We start from the raw sequence: 24,396 nt of genomic DNA, 5'->3' as shown, positions 1-24,396 counted from the left end.
CCCGCGCCCAGCGCCGGCATCGCCCGCTCCCTCTGCTGCTGCTCCCAGCAGAAAAGGGTCTGTGACAGCAGGCTGACAGCCGGCTGAGCGAGAGCCAGCCCTGCTCCGGGGGCCGGGAAAGCCAAGGGCATCCCGGCCTGGGGCAGTCAGTGTGGCCAGCAGGAGCAGGGCACAGATTGTCCCCCTGTACTCGGCACCCGGAGTGCTGTGCTCAGTTCTGGGCCCCTCACTACAAGAAGGACATAGAGGTGCTGGAGCGTGTCCAGAGAAGGGCAACAAGGCTCGTGAAAGGTCTATCGTGACCATGTCTTATGAGGAGGGGCTGAGGGAACTGGGTTTGTTTAGAAGGTTCAGAGGGCACCTCATCACTCTCTACAACTCCCTGAAAGGAGGCTGTAGTGAGGTGAGGGATCTGTCTCTTCTGCCGTGCCTGCAGTGAGAGAATGAGAGGAAAAGGCTTTAAGCTGCAGCATAGGAAATCCAGACTAGATATTTGAGACATTTTTCACTGTCAGGGTGGTCAGGCACTGGAACTGGATGTTGCCCTGGGGTGGTGGTGGACTCACCATCCCTGGAGGTGTTTAAAAGGCATCTGGATCTGCTGCTGGGTGATGAGTTAGTGGTTATGGGGCTACAGTGGTAGCACTGGGTGGATGGTTGAGCTTGATGATCTTAAAGGTCTCTTCCAACCTTGATTCTATGATTCTTGCCACCCATCCATGCTCAGCTCACAGCCACTGGCCGTGGGGGGCTGCAGAGGTGCTGGTGAGCCTGTCAGGTTCCTTCAGGAGTGGAGGCAATGAAGAAAATGAGAGCTGTCTGGTTTCTGTTGTCCATACTTGGGACAACACTGTTTTCTGCCGCCTTCTTTTACCTTAGCTTGTGGCTCCTGTCCTGGAATGGCTCCTGAACAGTCTCATAGAGTGAGGGGCTGTTGCCATGAGCAGAAACTGGGAATATTCCTCAGGCTATCACTGGTAAATGTTGATATCAAAACAGTGTCCTGAAAGTACCAAACCTACAGCACGACAGTGCTGATAAACACCTCAGGCAGGGGCAGCAGGGCAAAACATTCCCTGCCCTCATGCTTGCCTGTGCCTGTGGGAGCTGCCATCTCCCACTGGGCAGTCCAGGCCGAGATGATGTTGAGCCTTGATGCTGCTTTGGCACTCCAGGGAGGAGAAGGACAGAGGTAGTTGGTGTCCCATGCTGTGGTACCGAGGGGTTTGGCACTGTCTGGTTTGGGTTTCCAGTGGCTGAGCCCTGCTAGGTAGCCCCCAGTTCACTGTGTCAATTCCCACGGAGAGAGCAGCTGGAGCTGCGACTCAGGCCAGCTGAGAGGGGCTGCAAGTTCCCCATGCTCCCAAATCTGCTCTGGAGGCATTGACCCCCTCATGCCTGTTCAGCTGCTGACACTGTGGGAACAGGCTCCCACCACATACTTCCCTGGCTCCCTGTGGCTCAGCATGAGACATTCCTCCACTTCTCCTGGGACCATGGTGTCTGCATACGTGTCCTTGGATTTCCCCATTCCTCTCACTTCTGAAAGTGCTCTGTGCTGTTCTCCTGGGAGAAGGGCTGCCCTCATAAGCAAGCAATACCCCAGACTCAAGGAGTTTTACACATTTTGGTTGTTGCTGTGCTGTATTTTGCTTTGGTTTGGGTTTTATGGGCAATTCACTAGAGGAGTGATGGAAAGGAGTGAAATGTACAAATGGACACATCTATCAGTTCTAGCTATAAAAAACATTTTGCACAGTTCACCTCTTTTCACTGTCTCCTGCTAGCTGCCACACATCTCCCTCATAGGCCCTTAGTTCCTGTTCATCAGAGTATCAGAAGCCCAGATACTCTTGGGCAGAGAACCACAGGGAGTTTAATGAACCTGAAGTAACTTACCAGAGCGAGCCTTTCTGACATGAAATCACTGTCAGCAGTCCACTTGGTGGGAGGGAAAATGTAGCTCTGAAAGGAGGACATCAACACTTTTCCTTTCCTTTCTTCCCTCGAATCTCTTTCCATGCCAGGCAGGAGGCAGTGCTTGGAGCAGTTTTTCCTCGCTGGGAGGAGTCTTTAGTTCATGCTTTGGTGCAGAAGGACCTCTAGTGTCCCCTCCCGGCTGATGCTTTGGCATCACTGCTCTAGCTTGCTATTTCTTGATCTCGATACTTTCCTACATACTGTGGAAGGAGATAGGGTCCACAACGTGCGTGTAGGGAATGGCTGGGAGAGATAAGGCTGGGTTGCTCCTCCCTGGGCAAAAGTCAATTACTGTATGCTCCGGCCTCACCTTGCTTTGCTTCCATGGCTCCTCCACATCCTTTTTTCTTCATCTCAGGGACCTCCAGGGGCCTCTTTGTGCACCACAGGCTGCTCCATTTTAAATACATTACATTAGATGTGCCCGCCTTCTCAGTAATGAATTTTCCACTGAATTTCAGTGAACAGCAGTGTAAATCTGTAGGTTCAGGTTGTGCTTGGGACTTTTGTAGAGCACCCCAACAAAATCTCTGCTTAGTATTCATCAACATAAAATTCTCATAAACAGGTTGAATTTAATTCATCAGCGACAGCTATTAGGAATACAACAAAAGTGATCGTATGTGTTTTGATCTGTTTCATCATTCACACGGGTATCCCTTATTTCATCACCAAGACTGTCCTGCATGCAGCACTCCAGTGAGACAGTGAGAGGTGGGGCAGGCAGAGTGCTCTTTCTGGGACGGAGGGAGCTCACAGGGGCTTCCAAGGTGGGGAAGATTTAGCAGAGACTATGCGAGAATGGAAGCAGATGGCTTTTAGATGTTGATGCGTTTTGAGACCGAGCGTTTCACTTGCGGTTTGACTTCTCCGAGTCATCTGGGATTGCCTGGGCTCTTAGCTGGGAGACAGCTGAGCAGCCGAGTAGACTGCCACATGGAAGACCCCGGCATCCCTCCACCCGCCTTCTGCTTTGCCCTCACCTCCCACCGGGCAGCGGCAGCTCCGCAGGGCGCGGAGAGCCGGGGACACACCGAAGCCCAGCAGCTCACCCTTTGCACCGCAGGAGTCAGAGTTTCCCAGCTCCGGGCTCCCAGGCGTCGGGAATCCCTCCCGCTCCTCCTCCCGCTGCCGCAGCCCGTGATGAGTTTCGGTTTCCATTTCCCCGGCGAGACGTTCCCGGCGCTGCCCGGGCACTCCCGAGCTGTCGGCGGGCGAGAGATGGCCGAGGGACGGCGGCAGCGGGGCCGGGGGAGCGCCACGGGAGGTACCGAGCGGCGGGGGCGGGGGCAGAAGGGGAGACCCCCGGGGGCGGGTCCGTGCAGGTGGAACCGCTGAAACTGCAATAATCTGCCGTGCAGCCCCTCGGGACGGGGCATGAGGGGCTGAAATGAGGCGCAGCACTCGGAGCGGGGGGGACTAGAAGAAGGAAGAATAGGGAACAGACAGGGATTTTCCTCTCTAGTTCCATGTCTGACGTAGGAGAAGAGTGGACAGCAATTCTCCAGAGGTGTTAGGTAAATTAGGGCAAGCTTTGCTAGTGACCACCTTTCACTCTTTGGCATCCTAGGTCTCAGACACTTGTGCTGGAGCAGAGCTACATGCAGGTGCCTGAGTCCCTGGTGCCTCTAGGTCGGGAGAGCATCTGCAGCCCCTCAGTTGTAAACAAGGAGGTAGTTCCTTCTGCTGTAAAGAGGCAGTGAGTGAATTTTCCATCATTGCCTCTCCAGCACCTTGTAAAGTGCTTGGCTTGAAGGCATCCTGTCCCCAAGGCTGTGACAAGCCTGGGATGGCCAGATGCCTCAGGAAGTGCTTTGTCTCTATCAGATACTCCCTACAGGTGTACAAGAGGAACAAACTATGCTTCTGCTGGTGTTTCACTGGTTGTCTTGGGAGCTGGTGGCACAGCAGCCTAAGAGATGGAGAGAGGTCCTTTAGCGTAGAGTCATCCAGCATGAAACAAACCAGTGGGTAGGCAGGACACTGAAACCCTAAGGGGCCTGAATAAATAAGTCACACACACTTGTCTCACTTTCTCCTGAGAAGCAGTAACTCCTGCTGAAAGCAGTGGCACACTGACTGACATCTTGGGAAGCCGGCCGAGGTGGTCAAGGTGCCAGCCGCCGTGGCATGACCATTGTGTCTGTCTGTGTGTGTCCTGTAGAGTGCGCACAGTCACAGAGGAATGAGAAGGCGCGGTGCTCAAACCACGATGGAACACACAAGCTCATTCTCTTCCCTAACGGGAAGCTTTCTGAACACTGGGCTAAAGCTTCAGCAAACTGCCCCAAGACAAGGTAAGAAGATTTCAAAGGGTGGAGGTATGGATGGCAATGGTCAGAAAATGCGGTCTGTTTTTCCCCAAGGTAGCATCCAAGAGTCGGAGACACATTCTTCTTGTAGAGAGGGAACTGGAACACATACCTTCCTAGTACTCAAAACTTTATCTTTGTTTTTAACTCAGCCAGAAATGCACAGATTTTGAGGATGATAACCAAGATCTGAGCTCCTTGGGATGCACATGAGACAGGTTTCTCTCAAACTTAGTAAGAATCAGTAGAACATACCAGGGCAACGCAGATGGCTTGCAAATCACCCATGTCTTGGGAAAACTGCAGGTGAAAGACACAAGCATATCTGAACCTTACTATCTTCTGATGAAGCTGTGAGGGTAACCATCATCTACAAATGGCCCAGCAGTTTGCTGTGTGACCTTGTTGCCCAGAGCAAGATAACAGAATCAGGCTGAGCATGGTTCTTTTCTAGCTTCTTGTGGAGCAAACCACAATGAAATCAGCCGTGCTACAGCAGGTCAGCATCAGAGAAGGGTGAATCAGTCTACAGGTGATCTATATTTTTCCACATATTTCCTGCTAAAAGTGTTAGGGCTTGGTGAGCAGAGGATCTTTGTCCTTTACTTTGTCTCACAGCACAGCATCTATTTATTTTGATTTTTTTTTTTCTTATTTTTGTAGGCTGGTGCAAGAAATGGGAAACCGAAATATCATCCAAATAGCATGTGGGGACCAGCACGCCATGGCACTATCCAGAGGTAGCCTCTTTTAAGAACACTTTTCTTCCAAGCAGGAGTCACGCTTGCTCTGAGAAGGCAGTTTGTACTACTTGCAGTAGTTGGTGACACCATTCTAGAGTAATGAGCAGTAGGGACACAAAGTGCCCTGGCTGTCAGTGCTGCTCCTTCCTCCCAGCACTCAGGGACTTGCACCTCTCTGTCTCTCTTCAGTTCCTGACCACTGCCCCTCCACAAAGGTGTGTGTTGAGACTTGGCTGCCCCACTCTGCAGTCACCAGACCTGTGCGTTCTTAAGTTGCAACACCTTTCTCTTTGGGAACTTCTTGCAAGTATGACTTTAGGGGCCTTTATTCTTGCTGTGCTGAGTCACATGGCAACATGGGACTGTCCTAAAGAGGTCAGAAGAAAACTAATTTGGCCATACATGATGTTCTCGCCTTGGAGCTAGGTCTGAATTTTGCTATGACTCCCAAAGTGCAAATACTGAAGGGAAGCAGTGAGGCTCATCTGTTTTCTTTTGTTCTGTGTGTGAAGGAGGAGAGCTCTTCACCTGGGGTGAGAACACCCATGGACAGCTTGGAGTGGGAAGCCAAACCACGCTTATTCCCAAACCACAGCTGGTGGAAAGACTAAAGGGCGTCCCACTTGCTCAAATTGCTGCTGGAGGAGCTCACAGCACCACTGTGTCACTCTCTGGAGCTGTGCATTCCTGGGGAAAGAACAGTTTTGGACAGCTAGGACTTGGAGACACAAAAGGTAAGGAAGGAGAGCACCAGGAGAGTGTTTTGCTGGTCAGTGAGCTCACCAAATTGCTCCTCAACATTGTCAAGCTCCTGTAGTGCAGTGGTGGATAGTAAAGTCTTTTGAAGAAAGTATATCTGGATATGTTCTTTGTTTCCTGACCAGGAAAGGCATGCAGGAACAGTGTATTTAGGGGTTGTTTTTCTATAGAGAACTTGCAATCATTCTGTGTTTCTAATTGGATAGTATGGGCTCTTAAAATCTCTGAAGTCTTACAGGTCTCCAGGAAGTCTTGCATGAAATAAATTATTTTATATTTTTTAATCTTCTTTAATTCTCTGTAAACACAAAGTGAAAAAATAATTTTAATCACCTCTTGTCTTCAAACATAGAATGCTAGAGAAGAGTTGCCCTAGACAGACGAACATCTAATCTGAGTGTGTCCACACTCTTGAGATTTAGATATTTTCAAGCCAAGTGCCGTCTGGCAAGCAGATAAGAAACTACTGCATTTTTTTTTTCAGACCAAAGTAAATGAAAATAAAGTAATATGAAAAAGAACATTAGGAGAAAAAAAAATGTTATACTGGAGGGGAAATAACCCAAACCCAAGCTTTAATTATATTAATTGCTGTAAGAGAGGGCTGAAAACCACTTAATCCTCCTTAATGTGTTGTTGTTGTTGTTGTTGTTGTTGTTGTTGTTGTTGTTGTTGTTGTTGTGTTTATTTTTTTTGGTATATGAGATCCTCCAGTACACTTTCCTTAAATTTAGCAATATTATCTTCTTTCCAGACAGAGACTGCCCAACCTATGTTGGAGCTTTAGAGCACTGGAAGACTGTATTTATCTCATGTGGGGCAGATCATACTGCAGTTCTCTCCAAGGTGAGTCTGAAATGGAAAGAGGGAAATGGAAAGGTTTTTCTCACCTTGTGAGAAAAGATACACTGCTAAAAGTCAGCATGGAGAAATTGGGATGGTAATGCCTGCCTCCACCTAAGCCTGAAGGAGATCCCCAAGGGATGTCATCTAAGCTATTGGCAAAACTGATCTTTTCTCACATTCCTGTCACCTGCACATAGCCTTCTGCAGGGATATGGTAAATGGGAATCCTGAGGCAAAGAGGTGCAGTTCAACTCCCAGTACTTTTTGAAAATATTTTTTATAGTACATTGGGGACTTCAGAAGATGTAAATGATATCTAATTCACTAGGGTTTACTCATGCAAATAAAATTCTTAAGGAACAGGGAGTTATTCTCAGGAGTTAAATTGCTTTTCTTGGGAGCTAAATGATTTGGACCTTACAGTGTGTGATCTGGCTTGATGCAAAGTGAACCCTCCTCATGTTTGAATCAGGGATCATGTTGTGAATCAAGTCCCATATAACGTGTCTTGCTGGATGTCATTCTTGGTTGTGACCATTTGATTGTTGTTAATAATGCAGTGATCTTGTTGTTTGTTTCTTCGTTTCAAGGAGGGGCTGGTGTGCACCTTTGGAGCAGGAGGGTCTGGCCAGCTGGGTCACAACTCCACCCGGAATGAACTCCTGCCTCGTGTGGTAGCTGAGCTGTGGGGAGCAAGGGTTTCACACATTGTCTGTGGCAGGTGGGAAGTGCCAATCATTTGTCTTCTAAGGTCAATGCCTTAGGGGAATCACTGAAGAGCAGTAGGGAAGGGAGTCACCAAGATGTTCAAATCCCTGTATCGCAATAGGTCGGCACTGTCAGAGTACATCCACTGCTCAAGTGTAAGTCACCCTCCTACCAGAGCCCCAGTGAGAGCAGAATCCTCTGTCCCCAGTGAGCAGTGGGAGAGAGCTGCAAAAACCACCAGAAGTCCTTGGTCTTTTTCTCCTTTAATAAACAAAGTACTGGGTTCCAAAGGCCAAAGAACTGTCAAAAGCCTGCATCAGGAAAGTCATTGAATTCCCATCTAGATTGACAAACTTAGGTTCTTAATAAGAACTGAACAGCAATGATAATTACCCAGTTTCACTTTGCCCTTCTGGAACTAGGCCAAAAAAAGTCTCCTGACAACTCACCTGAGCTTGGTATCAGGCTAAGCAGCAAAGAAGTTGCATGTTTGAAAACAGAAGGGTGTGGAGCAAGCATGGCATAACACTATTTTTGTACGTGGAACCGAGGGAAATCGCAAACATTAGAGGATAGTATAGGAAATCTGAGTCCATATGTGTCTTTATTGCTGAATGCTTATGCAATGAGGAGTTCTAACACTTTGGTTAAAGGGATTCTTAACTGGACTGTCAGGGCTTTTAAAGACAAGCTTGAGGTCTACACTCTGAAAATGTATTTGTAAATTTTATTCTGTTTTGCCCTGTAGTTTTCTCTTATCATGACTTTTTTTTTTTTCCCCTTGAACAGACAACACACTCTGGTCTATATCCCTTCCTTGGACAAATTCTATTTCTTTGGTTCTGGTGATGAAGGACAACTGGAAGATGAGAGGAAGCCAAATCAGTTGATACCACTTCCTATCAATTCACCAGTGAATACTGGAGAATCCTGCCAGAGTAATGACCACTGCAGATGTATACAATCTGTATTTGTTTCTTCCATGGAGATGTTTGCTTTCTTGATTTCATGTTTACACTGAAAGGCAAACATTATGTCTCATGCTTGCTTGGCCATCCCAACAAATCCTACCAGGAGTTATTCCATTTGCTGCTTGATTATCATGGGTCGTAGCCTCATAGAATCAAATTTTCAACAGATAACTACTATCTGAAGGGGTTTTTTACTGTTCCACTTTTGTGTACTCAACTCTCTGAAGAAAATTACTGTCTCTTCAAATGTTCCTATGACAATCTTTTTGTTCTTTCACAGAAAAGGGTGCACCAAAAAAAGAGATCAAAATTACTGCAGAAGTACACAAAAGTTTTGCCCGTCTCGAGGAGAACAAGGTATGTGCACATTTGATCATAGCTTCTGATTTTACCACTGTCCACATTACTAATGGAAACATTTGGATTTTCCACCATGCTTGTAGAACTTCAATTTTATATATGTCTATTGCAGTTTTTTCTGTGCTTCACCTACAGACTAACTTATATGGCAGTTATATGTGTTCTGTGGTTAATGCATCTGCATCATGCTGGATGACCATTAATTTGTTCACACTTAGTCTGAAATCTGGCAGTGATTGGATTGAAAAAAAAAGAATCCCATCTGCTACAATTTTAATTTTGTCAATGTTTTAATGTATTTCACACAGAATTCGTATTTGAATGGAATTGCCACTCTGGAGGATAAAGAAGTGGATGCATGGATTTCTAATTCTAAACGTCGTGAGATTATAAAAAAGTAAATCAGAAACTTGCTCTTTGGGTTTGTTGGTGTTTTTTTTTTCCTGATACATGATTTTCTCTAAAAATTATTATTCTTTAGAGGCTATTGTAGGAACTGTTGTTCAAGAATTTAACCAAGACACAATCTTGTACCTTAGCATAAAGTTGAGGAAGAGCTGACAAATTAAATCAGTGAAAGACCCTGCCAGCAGAGAAAGGCCTTGTGCAAAAAGCCTAATCCAGAGTACCCAAACTGGAATGTTGTGCCAGCATTTAAAAATTAGTGGTCACTTCTTTAATAACACATTTTGAAAAGCACTGTGGGATGCCTTACACTTACAGTCTTTCTCAGGTTTTATATGGGAGGTTATTTTCTCTGGGAAAGTCTAGCTCCAGCTGCTGATTTTGAGCATTTTGAAAGCTTGGCTAACTTGGAACTAAATGTTTCCCTGACCACTTTTAGAATGGTTTGGATCATGTGAAAAGTGGTGGTTGAGAGGGTGAAAGAGAGATCTTTCCAGATCTCAGTAGGAAGGGCCTGACAGCAAATTGCTTGATAAATAGCTGCTTCAATAAGAACAGAACCAGGAATACTGAGAGTGAGTAAGTCTGATGTCCCTTCAGGTTCTGGGAATCCAGCTTTTGTGCAGCAGTAAATTGATAGCCTGATGGATTTTCCCTCCACGTGCTACAAAGATCCTGTCATGGAGGGGGTTCTCCTCCCTCTCATGGTGCAGTGCCTTTTATTTTGCATAACAAACAAAAGCAGCTAGTGTTCTGTCCTGTCAGGAGAAGAATCTCCATGATAACACTCACCAGAATGGAGAACTGGCTGGCATGGGGTGCTTGAGCAGGCTCCCTTACAAGGCCTAGGAGAGCAGAGGTGGCTTGCCAAAGATCAGTAACTCCTCGAGTAAAAGTCTTCTGCAACACTGACAGAGAAGTGGTGCTAAGAAAAGTTTTATGTGGTCAGGTGCAGACACCCTTGTACATGTTTTTTGTTCTTTCAGAGTTAAAAACCTGAAGTAGAAAGGACTGACTTTTTGGTTTTTTACTATCAGGAATATCAGACTGATCTTTTCATCTGAGGCTTGCATCAATGGAAGCTTCCTGGACAAAAGGTAGGATGCGCTGACTTAGACATAACAGAATATATTGGCTGCATGTAAACTGACCAGAAAGTGTTATTTTAGGTTGCGTATGTAGAAAACATTGGTTTTATCTGAATTTGCAAGAAACAAGTCTTTATTTTGTGAAGGTCAAGCTAATATTAAGATTTTTATAGCCCTGGTCCTACTGAAATGTGCTAGAGAAGCTCACGTTTTAGAAGACTATCCTTTAGTGATATTTGGCAGATGATGATAATCCATCTAGGCAATATTACAGTTCTCAGAGGATCCTTAATAGCTCCTTCCACTCAAGTAGAAGTCACTTTGGGGTGAAATACAGGAGTCTACCATTAATAGTTCACAGCCACACAAGACAGAAAGGACAGGATGTTAATCATGTTAATCATGTCACAAAACAGTGGCTCATGTTGTCTGTCTTCCTAGAACACATGAAATTATACCCGTGGGAGCTGGGGCTGAACTTTCCAAGTATTTTCTGATATTACAATGCTTCATTATTCAGTAGAAAAATTATTAAGTGTTCTTTTTTTATTTTTTGATAGAGACAAACATTTCAAAACTTCCAAAGAAGTCTCAGGCATAGACATGTCAGAAGTGAAACGTTTTTATAAGAAGATCAGTAAAAACCAAATAGTCTACCAGGAGGTAAGGATTTTATATAAGGACACTCTCACTACACATACTGAGGAGCTTTGGATTTGTGCATGAAACTTAGGAATTTCATGCCAACCTCATCACATTTTAACCCTTGTCTCTTTTTTTTTTCCCCCTCTCAAGATCCAAAAGGAGATTAGGAACTTACTGCCGTCGTTGTCTTCCTCTCCCATCTCACCTGAAAATTTCAGAGTATACTTGATCTTGCCTTTCCTTCTGCAGAAGAAGGATGGAGAGTCTTTCCTTTCTCTGACTCTTCTGGCTCAAGCCATCATGAAGCTCCAGCCAGAGGGCCTGCAAACTCTTGGTAGGGTTTTGTCATGGTGGAACTGAATGATTTAAATGCTTGGTCATTTTCTGCTGCAGAACATTGCTTCTGATAGACATAGAAACATGGGGACTTATACAGCAAGGCAAAAGAATTTTAAAAATTCTGTCTGAGATTTAATAGTTTTTGTAGTGCAAGCTTGAACTTTTTTTTGTATAATTCATCTGATAAAAAGCGTAGCTTCATCCACAAATTGCAGTGATTTGTATGTTAGCTGTGACCTCACTAGCTGTTTCCTTTACAGAATGCCTATGGTCAAATCTAGAAACATCCTTTTTCGAGAAGCTGGTTAATCTGTATCAGAGGGTTTCCCGGCATATTGTGTTTGAATTTGTTCCGAACTTCGTGGCCATGGGGCCAAGCTGCCTGGATCCAGCTGAAACTAGGCCTCTGCAAATACTACAGATGCTTTACCAGGTGAGAAAGTGCTTGGATCCTGTTTAGTCAGGGTGTCTCAATGTAGCTTAGAGTATTTTAATACTTCCCACTAGTTGAGTAATTTGGGTTTGACATTGCTTCAGGAATCTCTTTGGCTCTACGCCAGCAGAGTTTCGAAGGACTCCTGCTTGAGTTGTGTCAAACTGACCCTCTGTAGAAATGAAGAGATAAAGCATGTTACAGCCCCTGGCAGAGGGAAGAGTGCTTTCAGTGGTGTCAGGAGTGCATTCATTGATGCCTACACAGCTATGGATGTGGTATCCTCTATGTAACATGGCCATTCCCCTTTCTGCTGGTGAGATCCCTCACTCCAGTAACTGAAGGAGTTTCCTAAGTTTCATGCATTTAAATACAGCCTATCTGCTTGACACATTGTGGCTGGCACAGTAATGCTCTGTGATGCTTTAAGAGCCTGTTAACCTGACAAATTCTCTGGGACAACAACATTAGAACCTCTTTAGCTGCACATGAACAAGTGAAACAAAGGAAGGAACAATTGTGCTCTTCTGGACAACCATACTTTCTCCTGTGGAGATGTTCAAAGTTTATGAAAGTCAAGAGCTCAAGCACACACTATAAATCAGAGAGACTTGTTAAATATTCTTCAGACTTGAATTTGGCTGAGGATGCAGAGCTGGGCCTTAAAGTTTAGACTCTCAAATCTGTATTTATGCAGATAAATAAACTCAAAAATGCAGCAGGCCTAGTCCTGTGTAAATGATTACATGATTTGGAGCTTTAAATGTTCACTGTCTGCCTGCAAGTATCTTTTCCAGGTAACAAGTAGGAACATGAATAGGAAACCGCAGAAACATAAAAGACACTCCAAGGGAAATATACTTTTTCTCATGGAGTCCTGTAAAGGGATCTTAACTGTAAATGAAAATTGCTTTCCTGCTAGTTTATACATGGCTTTCTAAGAATTCTCATTGTGGAGCACTGTGCTACTTGGAGCACTTTTATCCCTTAACTTCTGTGCAGGGTCTTATAGCTCTTTCTGAAGAAAGCCCTGTCAGTCCTGTCCTGCCAGACAGACACAGCTCACTAGCTCTGCTGCTGATATATTGCATGTTTCAATGCAGGTGAACTCCAGAACTGGTTTCAGAGTACATGAAAGCAACTTCCATGTACCTGAAGTAAGCGGGATTATCAACTTCTGTTGCTCGTCCAATATAGTAGTAAGTATAAATCTTACCAGCAGTGGGAAACACTTTTTTTTTCTTTCATTTAAATAGTTCATATATATACATAAAAATCAAGTTCCAAGTTGATTTCCATATATATATATGGAAGTCCACTCTAGAGACTAACCCAGCACATCTCAAAGACATTTCATTTTCCCTAGTCCTCCAGTGCTCTAAATTATGCAAGCCCTTTACCATCCCAGTGTTCCAGCAGCAACAATAGAGCCTTTCCTGAGATGATCCCTGGTTCTGAGAGTTGGAGCTGCCCTTCAGCATCTTAAGCAGCTCTGTTTGAACTAGTTATCTCTGTGAAATAGCAGCATGAGGGACAGTTGCTATATTTTGTGTTACTCTGGATTTTATTATGTTTAATTAAGAGAAATATTTTGAGGTGTCTTTGAAATTTTATTCAGAAACGCTATTGAGCCTTTCAATGTACTTACATCTTAAAACAAAGCCGTGGTAATAAAAAATAATCTGTGGCATTTCTTGATGTCACAGAGTGAAAATAAGCTACCAAATGCAGTCAGTGTCAGAGGAAGCAGTATGAAATGGAAATGTGCATAAGTAAGGGGTTTCCTTTGGCAAAAAAAAAGTAAGCTTTCTGACAACTTGGCTGGAATTTGTAGGGCAACTGCCTAATTCCTTCATAAGCTTTTGTTTGCTATTGTACCAGTTTTGTACCAATTAACCAGAGTGGAGGAGGTGGTTTGAGAAACAGCATAGAATCAAAAGCCAATTAAGAAGTTGGTTTCATTACCTGAAGTTGCTGCCTTATCACACTGGACGTGTAACACTTTAGATTATTTTTAGACCAGTATCTATTTTTGGTATTACATATAATAAACCCAGCAGTTTTTTAAAACAATTTAGCTTAATTAGCTGAATTATGGAAGATGCTGTTAAAATCACTCTGTTTTATTTGTGAGGCACTACTGTAAACAAGTGTCTGTCTGCACAGAGAGGTTAGATGCCTCTCTGCTTCTTAGTCACAGGAGTGTGCAGAAGCTGTTTTTAGGACATGAACCTTCGTTAGCGCAGTGCTCGTGCACTCAGGGGCTCATTTCAGAGACACGAGAGTTTGCCAGGGTACAGACTGGCAGTTCAGTCTGCACACATGTGGTTTTCACAAGGGAAAATCAGCATGTCTTTTCCTTTCTTCCTTGTCCTTTCAGACACTCCTATGTAAGCTGAGCAAGTACCCATGCATCTTTGACAGGATAAACAAGACTGATGTTCATCGTACAGAATGCAAGATTCTGTCCAGGATCTTTACAGTAAGTGCAGCCAATTTTGTTACCAATTAGAAGAGATAAACACACTGCTAACAAACTATTTACTTTGATCCTCAGATGCCCCTTGTATGGATCACTGAGGAATGGAATTTTTACGTCAGAAGACAATGCCTTCTGCAAGACATGTGGAAAAACTTAAAATCCGCCTCAAAGCAAGATTTCAGGAAGAAGTTAAAGGTAAGGTACTAAATTGTATTACTTGTTAGCTCCAAGTCATTTGCTGCAGTGCTCCTTGATTTTCAGTGTTACTGAATATTGGGAGAAGAGTTTCAGTATCCTCTGAGCATACAACAAAAGAACTGCTCATCAAATTATTACAAAACATGTTCCATAGATGGTGTACAGTAAATCTGGAGGGCAGTATTTTACATTCTTATTCCATTCCATCCTTGTTGGCCTAAGTTAAATGCAAGTGGCAGTGCTATTTACTGTGAGATTGCTTTGGGGTAATGGAATAGAATTGCTGAGTTGTCAAAGTCCAGTACTGTTGCTGCTAGACTGACTTTTGAGACTTTATACTAGTACATTAAAACCCCAGAGTCTGGGGAACCAGCCTGAGGGCTCAGCAAGCAAAACAGCCACAAAATGACATTTCCCTCTAGGAGATGCTGTCTGAAGGGAAAGGAAGGATACTGCTGGCCAGAGAGATGAGCATCTGATTACAATGCTGCTGTTTTCACATGCCTTTAATCTGTGGCTTCCACACTGATCCAAAGGTTGTGGCAGTTGCATTTCCCACAGGAATCATGATGCTGGCCCTGCCCTGCAAAAGCCATTAGCTGGCTGACGTGGGAACAGGACACCTCCCAGAGCAGAGTTCAGCTCAGGGACCTGTCACTAACACAGAGTCTGGCACCAAAGACTGTGCCAGAAGAATCACAGACCTTGATACCCTATTACTCAGTTCTAGTGCTTTCCAAGTGAGCCTTCCTGCAAACCAGGGCTGTCAAAGCTTTTCTTTACTTAGGAAAAAAGCTTTTCTTTGCTTAGGAGAAGAATCACAATGGCTCCCAGAGCTACCTTTCCTTCCTGCTCCTTCACTACACCAGCTGAGAGAGGCATTTATTTACATATATTAAATATATATATTAAATATATATATTAAATTTATTTACAGAGGCAGTGAGGGTGTGCTCTGTACTGTCCTCAAGATTTCACCAACTGTACAAGCTCTGACAAACAGCTGCCCTTAGCTGAAGTCAGCCTTTGGGCACACCTCTTGTGACCACTGCCTTTCACACTGTGCATCACAATATTATTTACCCAGCAGCAGCCTGAAAGATACAATTGCATGGCTAGTATCCCACAGCCTGGTGCAGCATTTTCAACTTGGGACTTAATTTCTGCATTTTTTTAGGAGGTAAAGGACATGAATGTGTTTTGTGTTGCAGATACAAACTACCCAAAAGCAAAACATAAAAAAGAAACCTTCATTTTTTGTAGCATTGACCTGCCCCCTTCACAGCTGTGTCCTGTTAGAAAGTTTTTCAGACAATACTGAGAACTTGGCACGTGGCAGTCTCATTGTGGCCCTAGAAAGAAAAGATCCAGACATACAGGCATGGGTATCATGCAAGAAAGAAACTTCTGATTCATCTCAAGTTTTGTTACTAAACACCAGCCTGATTTTAGTTTTTGCTCTTCTGACAGTGAGACAAACATATTTCAGTGCACACATCTGGGTAAAAAACCCCAAAGCTCTCAAAGACAGATTCACATAATTTAATGTTTTAATTTTATTTTAGTTTCTTCAGTCAGGGTACAGTTCTTCCTCATGAAAACTAAGGTTTCAATGAGTGCCACTACACAGCACTCTTGAAGGGATAAAACAGAGGGAATTAGTGCTTATTACTCCTATTCTTCATCTGCATTAGCACTAGTTAACAAAGGGCTGCTGCTTCATACAGTTCCAGATCCTACCCGTAAAATGATGCCAGTCAGTAGTGCCAGAAGGAAACTCTCTCAAAGGAACTGCAATACTTGATGAGATTAAACAAATTACGTTGATTTAGGGAAGACCAGGGGGTTAGCGAAGGCATCACACTAGTTGTGCCTAAAAAGCTTAATCCCCATCCAGGTCCACAGGTGAAAGAACACATAAACCGGCACTGTAACAGGAAGGAGGAGGCTGTAGAAACACAGGCTGCTTGTGCTGGTGCAGCCCTGGGGGAAGGTTTCGTCCACGCTGGCCGAGTAGAACAGGCCTGCCAGGGACAGGAGGGGAAGGAGCACGGTCAGCGTGGGCAGGGAGGGCAGCAGCCCCGCCCCGGCCATCGGGCCCGTTACTGCCGTGCCCGGCGGCTCCTCAGGGCTCCTCAGGGCCGCCCCGGGCCCTCGGCCGGCGGCTCCTCAGGGCTGCCCCGGGCCCTCGGCCGGCGGCTCCCTGCGCGTCCTCCGGGCGGCCTCCGGAACCATGTTGGGGATGCCGTCGATGATGGGGTACGCGATGCCCAGCTCCTCGTTAACGAGCTCGTTCGTACTTTCTTCGTATCTGGCCACCCAAGTCGGAGAGGGGGGAGAAACATCCAAGCAAAAAACAATGAGGAGCAGTGACTAACCTGGGTCTGCCCAGGGCTCGGGCGCGGCTCCCCCGCCCCCTGCTCACCTCAGCGGCCTCTTGGAGAGCGGGCACACCAGGAAGCGCAGCAGCGACGGCTCCGGTGGCTGCGACCGCGCTGAGCCTGATCCCGAGCCCGATCCCGATCCCGATCCCGAGTCCGATCCCGATCCCGGGTGTGATCCCGAGCCCTGCTGCCCGTGGCAGTGGCGGCGGGGCGCGGGCCCAGCCCGGCGCAGCAGCGGCGGCAGCAGCAGGGCCGGGCGGTGCAGCATGGCCGCCGCTCCGCCGCCCTCGGCCCGCCCCCTGCCCGCCCCGCCCCGCGCCTCGGCCTGTGCGGCTCTCCCAACGTAGGATAGATCAAGGTTATCTTAACTGGAGAGGGTTTTCCGTGTAAGGTCTTTGTGCGCTTAATCAGGAAGAAAGGAGACCTAGTCAGTGGAACAGGCAGCAGCCAGCATTCCCTGGACATCCGGGAAAGGAAAAGCCTTAAGGCTGTAGTAAATCAAGATGTTGATGTATGTCTGTGCGTACATTGCGAACTTGGCAAAATATTCAGTGTCCGCGTATCCTGTAGCTCAGCTGTGTTCATTATAATAGTACAAATCACACCCACAGGGCAAAGAGACCCCTGCCCAGGTGATGCCCCAGACCCTGAGGGAGTGCGGAAGGCGGCTGGGGTTATGCACCTTGTTTGGAAATTACTAAGCAAGCATAACAGACTTGGACAGTTACTAACTCTGAAATTGTGTATAAATAAGGGCTCAAAAAGTCTGGTGGGGTGTGCTTGACTTGTGGAATACCACCAAGTACCCAGGTTGGCACAACTGTGAAATAAATAATCAGCATCCCTTCTCTCAGCTGTGTAATTATTGGCTTGTTGCACACCAGGTAAGGAATCTGATTTTGTAGGCAACATGGGTGTCTCTATCTATGGGTGTCTTGGGCCTTGCAGGTGGCTTTTGTGGGTGAGTTTGGGGTGGACCAAGGAGGGGTGTCCCAGGAGCTCTTCAGCATTGCAGCCAGGACCCTCTGCCAGCCCAGCACCAGCCCCTTCTGCCACTTCAGCGAATCCGGCCTCCTGTGGTTCCCCACACAGGTGAGGCAGCCCTGCGGGGGTGGATGGGGGCCCCACCCATGGGAACAGGCAGTCACGGCTTTCTGGTGTGCTTGTTCCTAACCAGGCCTCGAGCTGTGAGGATGAAGACACCTTCCTCTTGATCGGGACGCTGTGTGGAATGGCCCTGTTTAACAAGTGCGTGGTGCCCTTCCCCTTCCCCAGGGCTCTCTACAAAAAGCTACTGGACCTGGCCCCCACCCTGGAGGACCTGGAGGATCTGCTGCCAACCAGGGGCCGGTATGAGCCAAGCATGGCCCAAGCTTTGGCTGGGTGCCTTGCTTTGACCGTGCACAGGGGAGATCCCAGAGGCTGAATTCAGAGCACCCATGGCATCTACATTTGCCGTTGTGAAGCTGCTACAAGCCACAGATTTCCAAGGAGGTCCTTGTCCACGGCATGGATGTTGCTCTCAGAGGCTGGCATTGCCAAAACAAAAAGCTAAGCCTCATGGCTTAGAAGGTGTCAGATCTCTGCTCCACAAGAGTTCAAGTCCACACTGTGAATATGTAGTTTAAAACACTTCAGGCTGTAGTTTGGACTCGAAAGAGCTAATGACCCAATTATTAATGTTGGGTTTTTTTTTTTCTGATTTACTAATTATTAGTCTCCACAATATTGCCTTGCTCAAGTACAGCATTACCAAATGCTGTAGTTGTGCCAATTCTGAGAACCCTTGTGCAGAGTTTCCATGCACTGGGAGCGGAGATATCAGGCAGACATAGAGGAAGAGGTGCTGCTGCCACCAACATAATGCTTCTAGGTCCCTGAAGCCCACTCTTCTAGGCAAATGATATAAACAACCAAGATGAGCACCCCATCCCATGAGCCAGTGACTGTGTTGAGGTGCTAAATTCCTGAGCTGCTAAATTCACTGAGGCTCCTCAGTGAATTGGAACACAAGGTTGCCTGCAGTACTTGGAGAGGTGCTGCCCCCCAGAAGAATTCTCCCAGATCATCCCACTGTTCCACACTTAATTCCTCACTAAATAATGTCTGGAGGCAAGGCTCTGGTCCCAAGCCCACTTGTCATTGAACTTTGTGTAAAGTTGTCTACATAGGGCACGGGAATGGACTTGCCTAGAAACTTTTTTTACTGGAGGTGTTTGTGCTCAGCTTATGTCAGCAGCATGGTGATATTTCAGGGCTAAATATCATGGTTCTGTGTGAGCATAGGTGTTGTGTATGTATGCATTTAAATACTGCCTGTCAAAGGATGTTTTTTAGCAGAATTTGGAAGTGCACTGAATGGTCACGTTTCTTCTCTCTTTAATCCCTTTTGTGTTTGGACAGGAGTCTTTGGAGAATTTTGAATGAAGAAATTGATGGCTTGGACATGGACTTTACGGTAAGACATCCCACGTAGGTACTCGGGCAAGACTGTGTCCCAGTGCAAATGACACAACTTGTCTGTAAACTCAAACTAGTGAGAGTGCCATGTCAGGCCCTTCAGGAAGAATAAGAGATGTAGCAGAGATATATATCTGTCATATATAGGTTTAGCAGCCAATGTTTTAATTTATTTGCATAGATAAGGGAAGAGGACGATTCCACGGATGCTGTTGAACTTAAAGAAAATGGTGCCAACATTCCTGTCACTAAGGATAACAGGTCCTTTTCATTTTTCTATTTCTTAATCCTGTTGTCTTGTTACAAATGTATGAAATAACATATCTGTACCCATCCCCATATACTGTTATAAAATATTCTGTATTGTGCCATTGGTCTTAATACAATAGGTTGTACACTTTCAGTTCCTACTGTACTTGCTGCACACGTGCCAAACACTGGCAGTTTGTGCAAGCAGTGGATGACATGGGGATCCTTGGACATCCTGGTATCTGCATACACAGATCCCTGGTATTAGCAGGAAAATTCCTAACAAATGTAAAAAATAACCTTGAACAGTATTTTCTGACAAATACAGGTGATTTGTCTGGGAAACCCAGCCATAGGTACACCTCTGTAAGGGTTTTTTTAGAGCAAAATGTTTCCTGCTTAGTTACATATCTTGTACATAAAGGAGAAAGAACAATCTATTAATAAGGCTTTGTGTCAATATTAATCTTGGCACAGTGGACAGAGAGAAATTTTGTGTCTGAATTATACAGATGACCTGAGGACCCATAGGGATCCAAGAAAAGGCTATTTAAGAAGCTTGGAGTACACTGTACTTGTACAATCAACACCATTTACATGGAGTTGATTGTACAAGTACAATGTCACTACACAAATCTCCATCTGAAGTAGACAGAAGAGCGAAACTATTAAATAGAGGCTGTGCAAATACTTGTTCTGATTTCAGGGAAATTCTTGGGCATGCAATGGGAGTTAGGTCTGCTAGGTTCCATCTTTTGTAATAATCAGGTGTCTGGTAGGATTTCATTGGAGCATTCACATGAAGTACAAGGAGTGTTACCAAAGTGAATCCATTCTAGCCAGCCTTCCCTTTTATTTGTGAAGATGCTCTCAGTTTATTCAATGAATAAGTAATTGCCAGTGACAACTGGTCTCAGTGAATACTGAGTCTGTACAGCACAGCAGATCATATGGAATAAAGGAATAAATTATAAAGTTCTCCATAATTCTCCTTTTAGAAAACCACCACCAATGCTTGTTTGGTATCTGTTGCAGGAAAGAATATGTTGATTTGTGTGTGAGTTTTGTGTTCAATAAATCAGTACAGAAGCCATTTGAGGACTTTATGCAAGGGTTCTTAAGAGGCTGTCCTGCTAGAAGTTGGAAGATGTTTCTCCCTGAAGAGCTGCAGGTTCTTCTCCAGGGATACACAACATTTGACTGGCATCTGCTGGAAAAGGTATTGTATACAAGAACATGCATAACAGATGGACAGAAGCTCAAAGAACTTTCCCTTTCTTGATTTGTGTCGATGTTCTGTTTCTAATCTACGTCAGCTATAAGAATAAAGGGGAATAAGTATCAAGCCGTAACTCAGGGATTGTCATATGAATCTTTGAAAAACAAATGAACAAGCAGATTCCAGAGGTTAAGGGGATTTGAATATCTATGAACAGGATTATAAAATTTATCAGATAAAATGTTGCTTTAAATATAAATGGAAATTTTGAGGATTAACTTGCCTGTTTTATTTTTGTCTCTTTAACAGAACGTGGAGTACTCACAGTATGAAAAGTTAGATCAAACCATCAGGAATTTTTGGTCTGTGTTTCACAAGCTACCAGAAGAAAAAAAGAGGATGTTTCTTGGTAATGTATCAGGCATTTTAAACTTTGCATAGCTCTTTTCTATCCTCCACAAAACACATTCTAGATGGTTGCACAGAAAAACTACTATAGTATAGTTCCAAATCGTGGCCTTTCAACGTGTTTGCCCCAGCTGCTGACACATTTTCTGGGGAAAACCACAAAAAAGTAACACAAGGAGTTGCACAGGGACAGCTCAGACCCTCTTCACATCCCTTGAGGTTTGCCTGAGTGCATTGGACTACCCTGAAGCTTGCAGTTACTTTATCCCTTACTTTTGTGGTTGTGTTGTTGGTCAGAGGCCATGGTTTGTGGGAGTACACTGTGTTGATGTAAGCAGTTTACCTTTCTCAAAGGGTTGCAGAAACCAGGTTATCCTTTTTAAAGGTAGAAGGTCAGACCTAGCCTGCCATTCTCATCCACAGAGTCTATAATATAAAGTAGAAGAGGGCTTGTAATTACTATGAATTGGTAAGAGACTTTAATCTGTATTCAGGTGCAAATTCAACAAAGCATAATACTTAGCTTAGGAAAATAACCATATGTTTACACTAATTTTCCTTCATGATTTTCATTAACATTAATTATTTTAATGATTTGCAGCTAACATTATTTTCTTTTGTTTTTTTAATTTGCTAACTTGTTCTTGTTTTTCTTTTTTTCATTCTTTCAGCTTTTTTGTCAGGATCTGATCGAATCACTGGCTATGGACTGGAATGTTTTAGATTTCGCATTGAAGATCCTCAAATAGAAAATCCAGATGAATCCTCTCCCTATGCCAGTACGTGCCTCCGTATTTTGTTCCTCCCCAGATACAGCAGTAAAAAAATACTCAAAAAGAAGTTGCTTTTTGCCATAGAGCATAATGAAGGTTTTGGCTGTGCCTAACTCTGCGATAGGAGGACTTTAAAGCAAAAGAAAAGAAAACGAATCTTTGTTCACTTCTCATATTTTCTCTTAATAACTCCAACTTACTAGTTTCTACCCTGCCTTATTTTTACTCATTTTATAAACACCTGAGTGTGTGTATTTGCTGATATTTTACATTGCTTATAAAATTGAGCTTTGACCAGATACCTCATAGTTAGATTGCAAAGTTAGGAGAGAGGAATGCTGTTTGGCACACTTCAGAGAAGCAAGCTGATAACCAAGCATATTTACATGTATGTGCAGGCAGGCAGGGTCTGCACTGTTCTGGTTGTGTAAGGGCACTGAGCTCCCACCAGCAGGGATTCTGTGATTTGTACATTTATGCATTAGCAAGCACACAACCAGGATGTGCTAAGCAGTCACCCTTGCAAGGCAAAGCTGCGGGAAGGTTTTCATCTGTGTTATTTAAGGGTTCTCTTGGGGAGCAACTAACACATTTAATGAGACTGTGAATTGAAGGAGCAGTCTGTGCTCACCTGGATATGGTCTATTATTTATCTGAGAGAAATTCTTAGGAGGATTTGATCATTCCTAGACTTTTTCAAAAGCTGCATTAATGAATTATAATAATATAATTTTTTGTTATTTAGTGTGATAATGGTGATATTTGTCATGTTTCTTTATATCTTTTAAGGAGATGTTTGACAATTAAATCATAAAATTGTAGGCTTGCAGAAGCACTGTCTACAGAGCCCTGTGGACAGGAGGCTGGCAGGGTTTCTGGAATCTCATTGTCAAAACAGTGCAGAGCACTGGCAGGATATTAACCATGTCAGGGAGGATGTGTGTTTTCTGTGTATTTTGCTATGTGGAGTGAGGGAGGGAGACAACAGTCATCATTTTACTGCAGTCTTCTCTTTGGTGCATTAAACGTGTCAGGGGACATCCATATGTAAAGAAGACTTTCGCTGTCTTAAATAAAATGGTGATGGATTAAATTTTCACTCCTGTAGCTGTGTTCTTCCTTCCTTATGCATCTGCCTATGTAGATAAGCATAGCAGGCAGTGTGTCTGTGTTCTCTGTCCTCCTTGGAAATGGGGGGGCTATTCACAAGTGAAGTCAAAGGCTGATGTAAACATGTTTCAAAGAGATGCATTGTATATGCTGAACAAGTCAGTCTTTCCTGTGTGATGCAGAATGGCATTGTTACCTACTTAAAAACAAAATAATAAAAGGAAAGGTTCCTTTTAAGTTACAGTATCATAATTAGTAAAAAAAAAAAATCAAGCACTCACCATAAGCACCACGGCAGTACAGGAAAGCAGATGGTGTGGGAGTGTTGATGGGAAGAAGGGAAATAGGACTTTAGAGGATGGCAGCTCCCAGCAGAGGGGAGCAAGGGGACGTGGCCTGCTCAGACCTCTCCCCTGTCCCCCTCACTCCCCCAGAACAAACAGGGCATCACGGGGATGCTTACATCCTCTGAGAAAGGCACCACTCTGGTGTGTTTTTGTGGAAAGAGGGAACTGGCAGAAAACCAAGTTGTTGCCCACATCTCACATCCGGCTGATGCTGCCACACCACCACAGATTTCTGTTTTGGCAGCTTAGCCTGTTGTTCTTCATCAGCCTGCTCCTGGCTGTTGTTTCCCTTTTTATGGTTTTCTAAGCCTCTGGTAGCACTTGGAAATCCAGAGTGATCTTCTGTGCTGTGCAAGTGCACAAAAGATGTATTCTCTTTGGAATTCAAAATAACCCATTAGAGATTAAATGATAATAGGTTTATTTACAGCCTGGAGGTATTTCCTTCTCATCATGTATGATGTAACATCACATGGGAGATTAAAGCCCAGAGTCAATTTCAAGGCTATTTTTAATTTGTCCTCAAATAATCCCTGGTTTTATATATATATGTATGTGTATGTATGTCTATATATATATATATATATATATATATAATATAAAGACTTTCAGAGTAGTGCACTCTGGTTTTCTGAAATTAATTTTGACACCGGGTTGTGTCTACATTTTCTCAAGCAGTGCCTGTTATAAAACATGCAGGAGAATATAACATGAGTGAGTATCACATTCATTGTGAGTTCAAAAGGCTTCACACAGGCAGCAAAAGCATATTGAACCTGCAGCAGGATTTTTTTTAGGCCACTCATCTGAACTCAGCATCACCTGTAGACATATGCAAGAGCAGCCTTGAAAGTTCTCCCTGAAGCTGAAATATGACCAGTTAAAAATTGCTTTCAACAAGAGACTCCTGGCTCCCTCACACAAAGCTTTTTTTACCAAATTTTTTTCTTTTTTTTCTTTTTTTTTTTTTTTGGGGGGGGTGTGTGTGTACCTTCCGCTCCTTGACTGCGCAATCAGCAACAGAGAAAACCGAGCGTAAAGGGAAACGTTCTATTTTGCAAAGGTCTCCAGACGATGAAATAAACAAAACAGAAACAAAAACAAACACTGAAAAGTTTGTTTTTCCTCTATCTATGCTTTCAGTTATTCTAGAAGCTGTTTGAAACACTGATTAAGC

At 44.3% G+C, this 24,396-nt stretch overlaps 3 protein-coding genes across 7 annotated transcripts; 1 reads left to right on the top strand and 2 right to left on the bottom strand.

Annotated features, from left to right (window-relative positions):
- The first annotated feature begins 3,179 nt into the window (after positions 1 to 3,179).
- Positions 3,180 to 22,861, top strand: LOC310909832 (putative E3 ubiquitin-protein ligase HERC3). 4 transcript variants are annotated; one of them, XM_083862068.1, is made up of 23 exons: positions 3,180 to 3,247; positions 4,145 to 4,277; positions 4,956 to 5,032; positions 5,548 to 5,769; positions 6,549 to 6,640; positions 7,231 to 7,361; positions 8,138 to 8,286; positions 8,600 to 8,676; positions 8,988 to 9,076; positions 10,122 to 10,181; positions 10,733 to 10,835; positions 10,968 to 11,151; positions 11,417 to 11,589; positions 12,693 to 12,788; positions 13,970 to 14,071; positions 14,147 to 14,266; positions 17,602 to 17,745; positions 17,831 to 18,003; positions 19,057 to 19,111; positions 19,295 to 19,374; positions 20,398 to 20,581; positions 20,891 to 20,990; positions 21,661 to 22,861. In XM_083862068.1, the coding sequence occupies exons 1-23, from the start codon at positions 3,202 to 3,204 to the stop codon at positions 21,873 to 21,875; spliced, it is 2,805 nt and encodes a 934-aa protein (XP_083718194.1). In that variant the 5' UTR covers positions 3,180 to 3,201; the 3' UTR covers positions 21,876 to 22,861. The 4 variants fall into 4 exon arrangements, with proteins under 4 accessions (XP_083718194.1, XP_083718195.1, XP_083718193.1 ...); XM_083862069.1 differs by lacking the exon at positions 21,661 to 22,861 and adding an exon at positions 21,177 to 21,439 and having other exon boundaries at positions 11,067 to 11,151; XM_083862067.1 differs by lacking the exon at positions 21,661 to 22,861 and adding an exon at positions 21,177 to 21,439 and having other exon boundaries at positions 14,171 to 14,266.
- Positions 15,802 to 16,363, bottom strand: PIGY (phosphatidylinositol glycan anchor biosynthesis class Y; the record flags this gene model as incomplete). Its single annotated transcript, XM_083862073.1, has 1 exon — positions 15,802 to 16,363. The coding sequence occupies one exon, from the start codon at positions 16,361 to 16,363 to the stop codon at positions 16,133 to 16,135; it is 231 nt and encodes a 76-aa protein (XP_083718199.1). The 3' UTR covers positions 15,802 to 16,132.
- On the bottom strand, positions 16,270 to 16,923 carry PYURF (PIGY upstream open reading frame). Of its 2 annotated transcripts, XM_083862072.1 has the most exons (3): positions 16,695 to 16,923; positions 16,447 to 16,580; positions 16,270 to 16,402 (listed from the first exon to the last, which is right to left on the bottom strand). In XM_083862072.1, the coding sequence occupies exons 1-3, from the start codon at positions 16,919 to 16,921 to the stop codon at positions 16,395 to 16,397; spliced, it is 369 nt and encodes a 122-aa protein (XP_083718198.1). In that variant the 5' UTR covers positions 16,922 to 16,923; the 3' UTR covers positions 16,270 to 16,394. The 2 variants fall into 2 exon arrangements, with proteins under 2 accessions (XP_083718198.1, XP_083718197.1); XM_083862071.1 differs by lacking the exon at positions 16,270 to 16,402 and having other exon boundaries at positions 16,421 to 16,580.
- Positions 22,862 to 24,396: the final 1,535 nt, after the last annotated feature.

This window comes from Zosterops lateralis (genome assembly GCF_965231275.1).
Source record: "Zosterops lateralis genome assembly, chromosome: 5".
Lineage (NCBI taxonomy): Eukaryota > Metazoa > Chordata > Aves > Passeriformes > Zosteropidae > Zosterops > Zosterops lateralis.
This window is presented reverse-complemented; position numbering and strand designations above follow the sequence as displayed.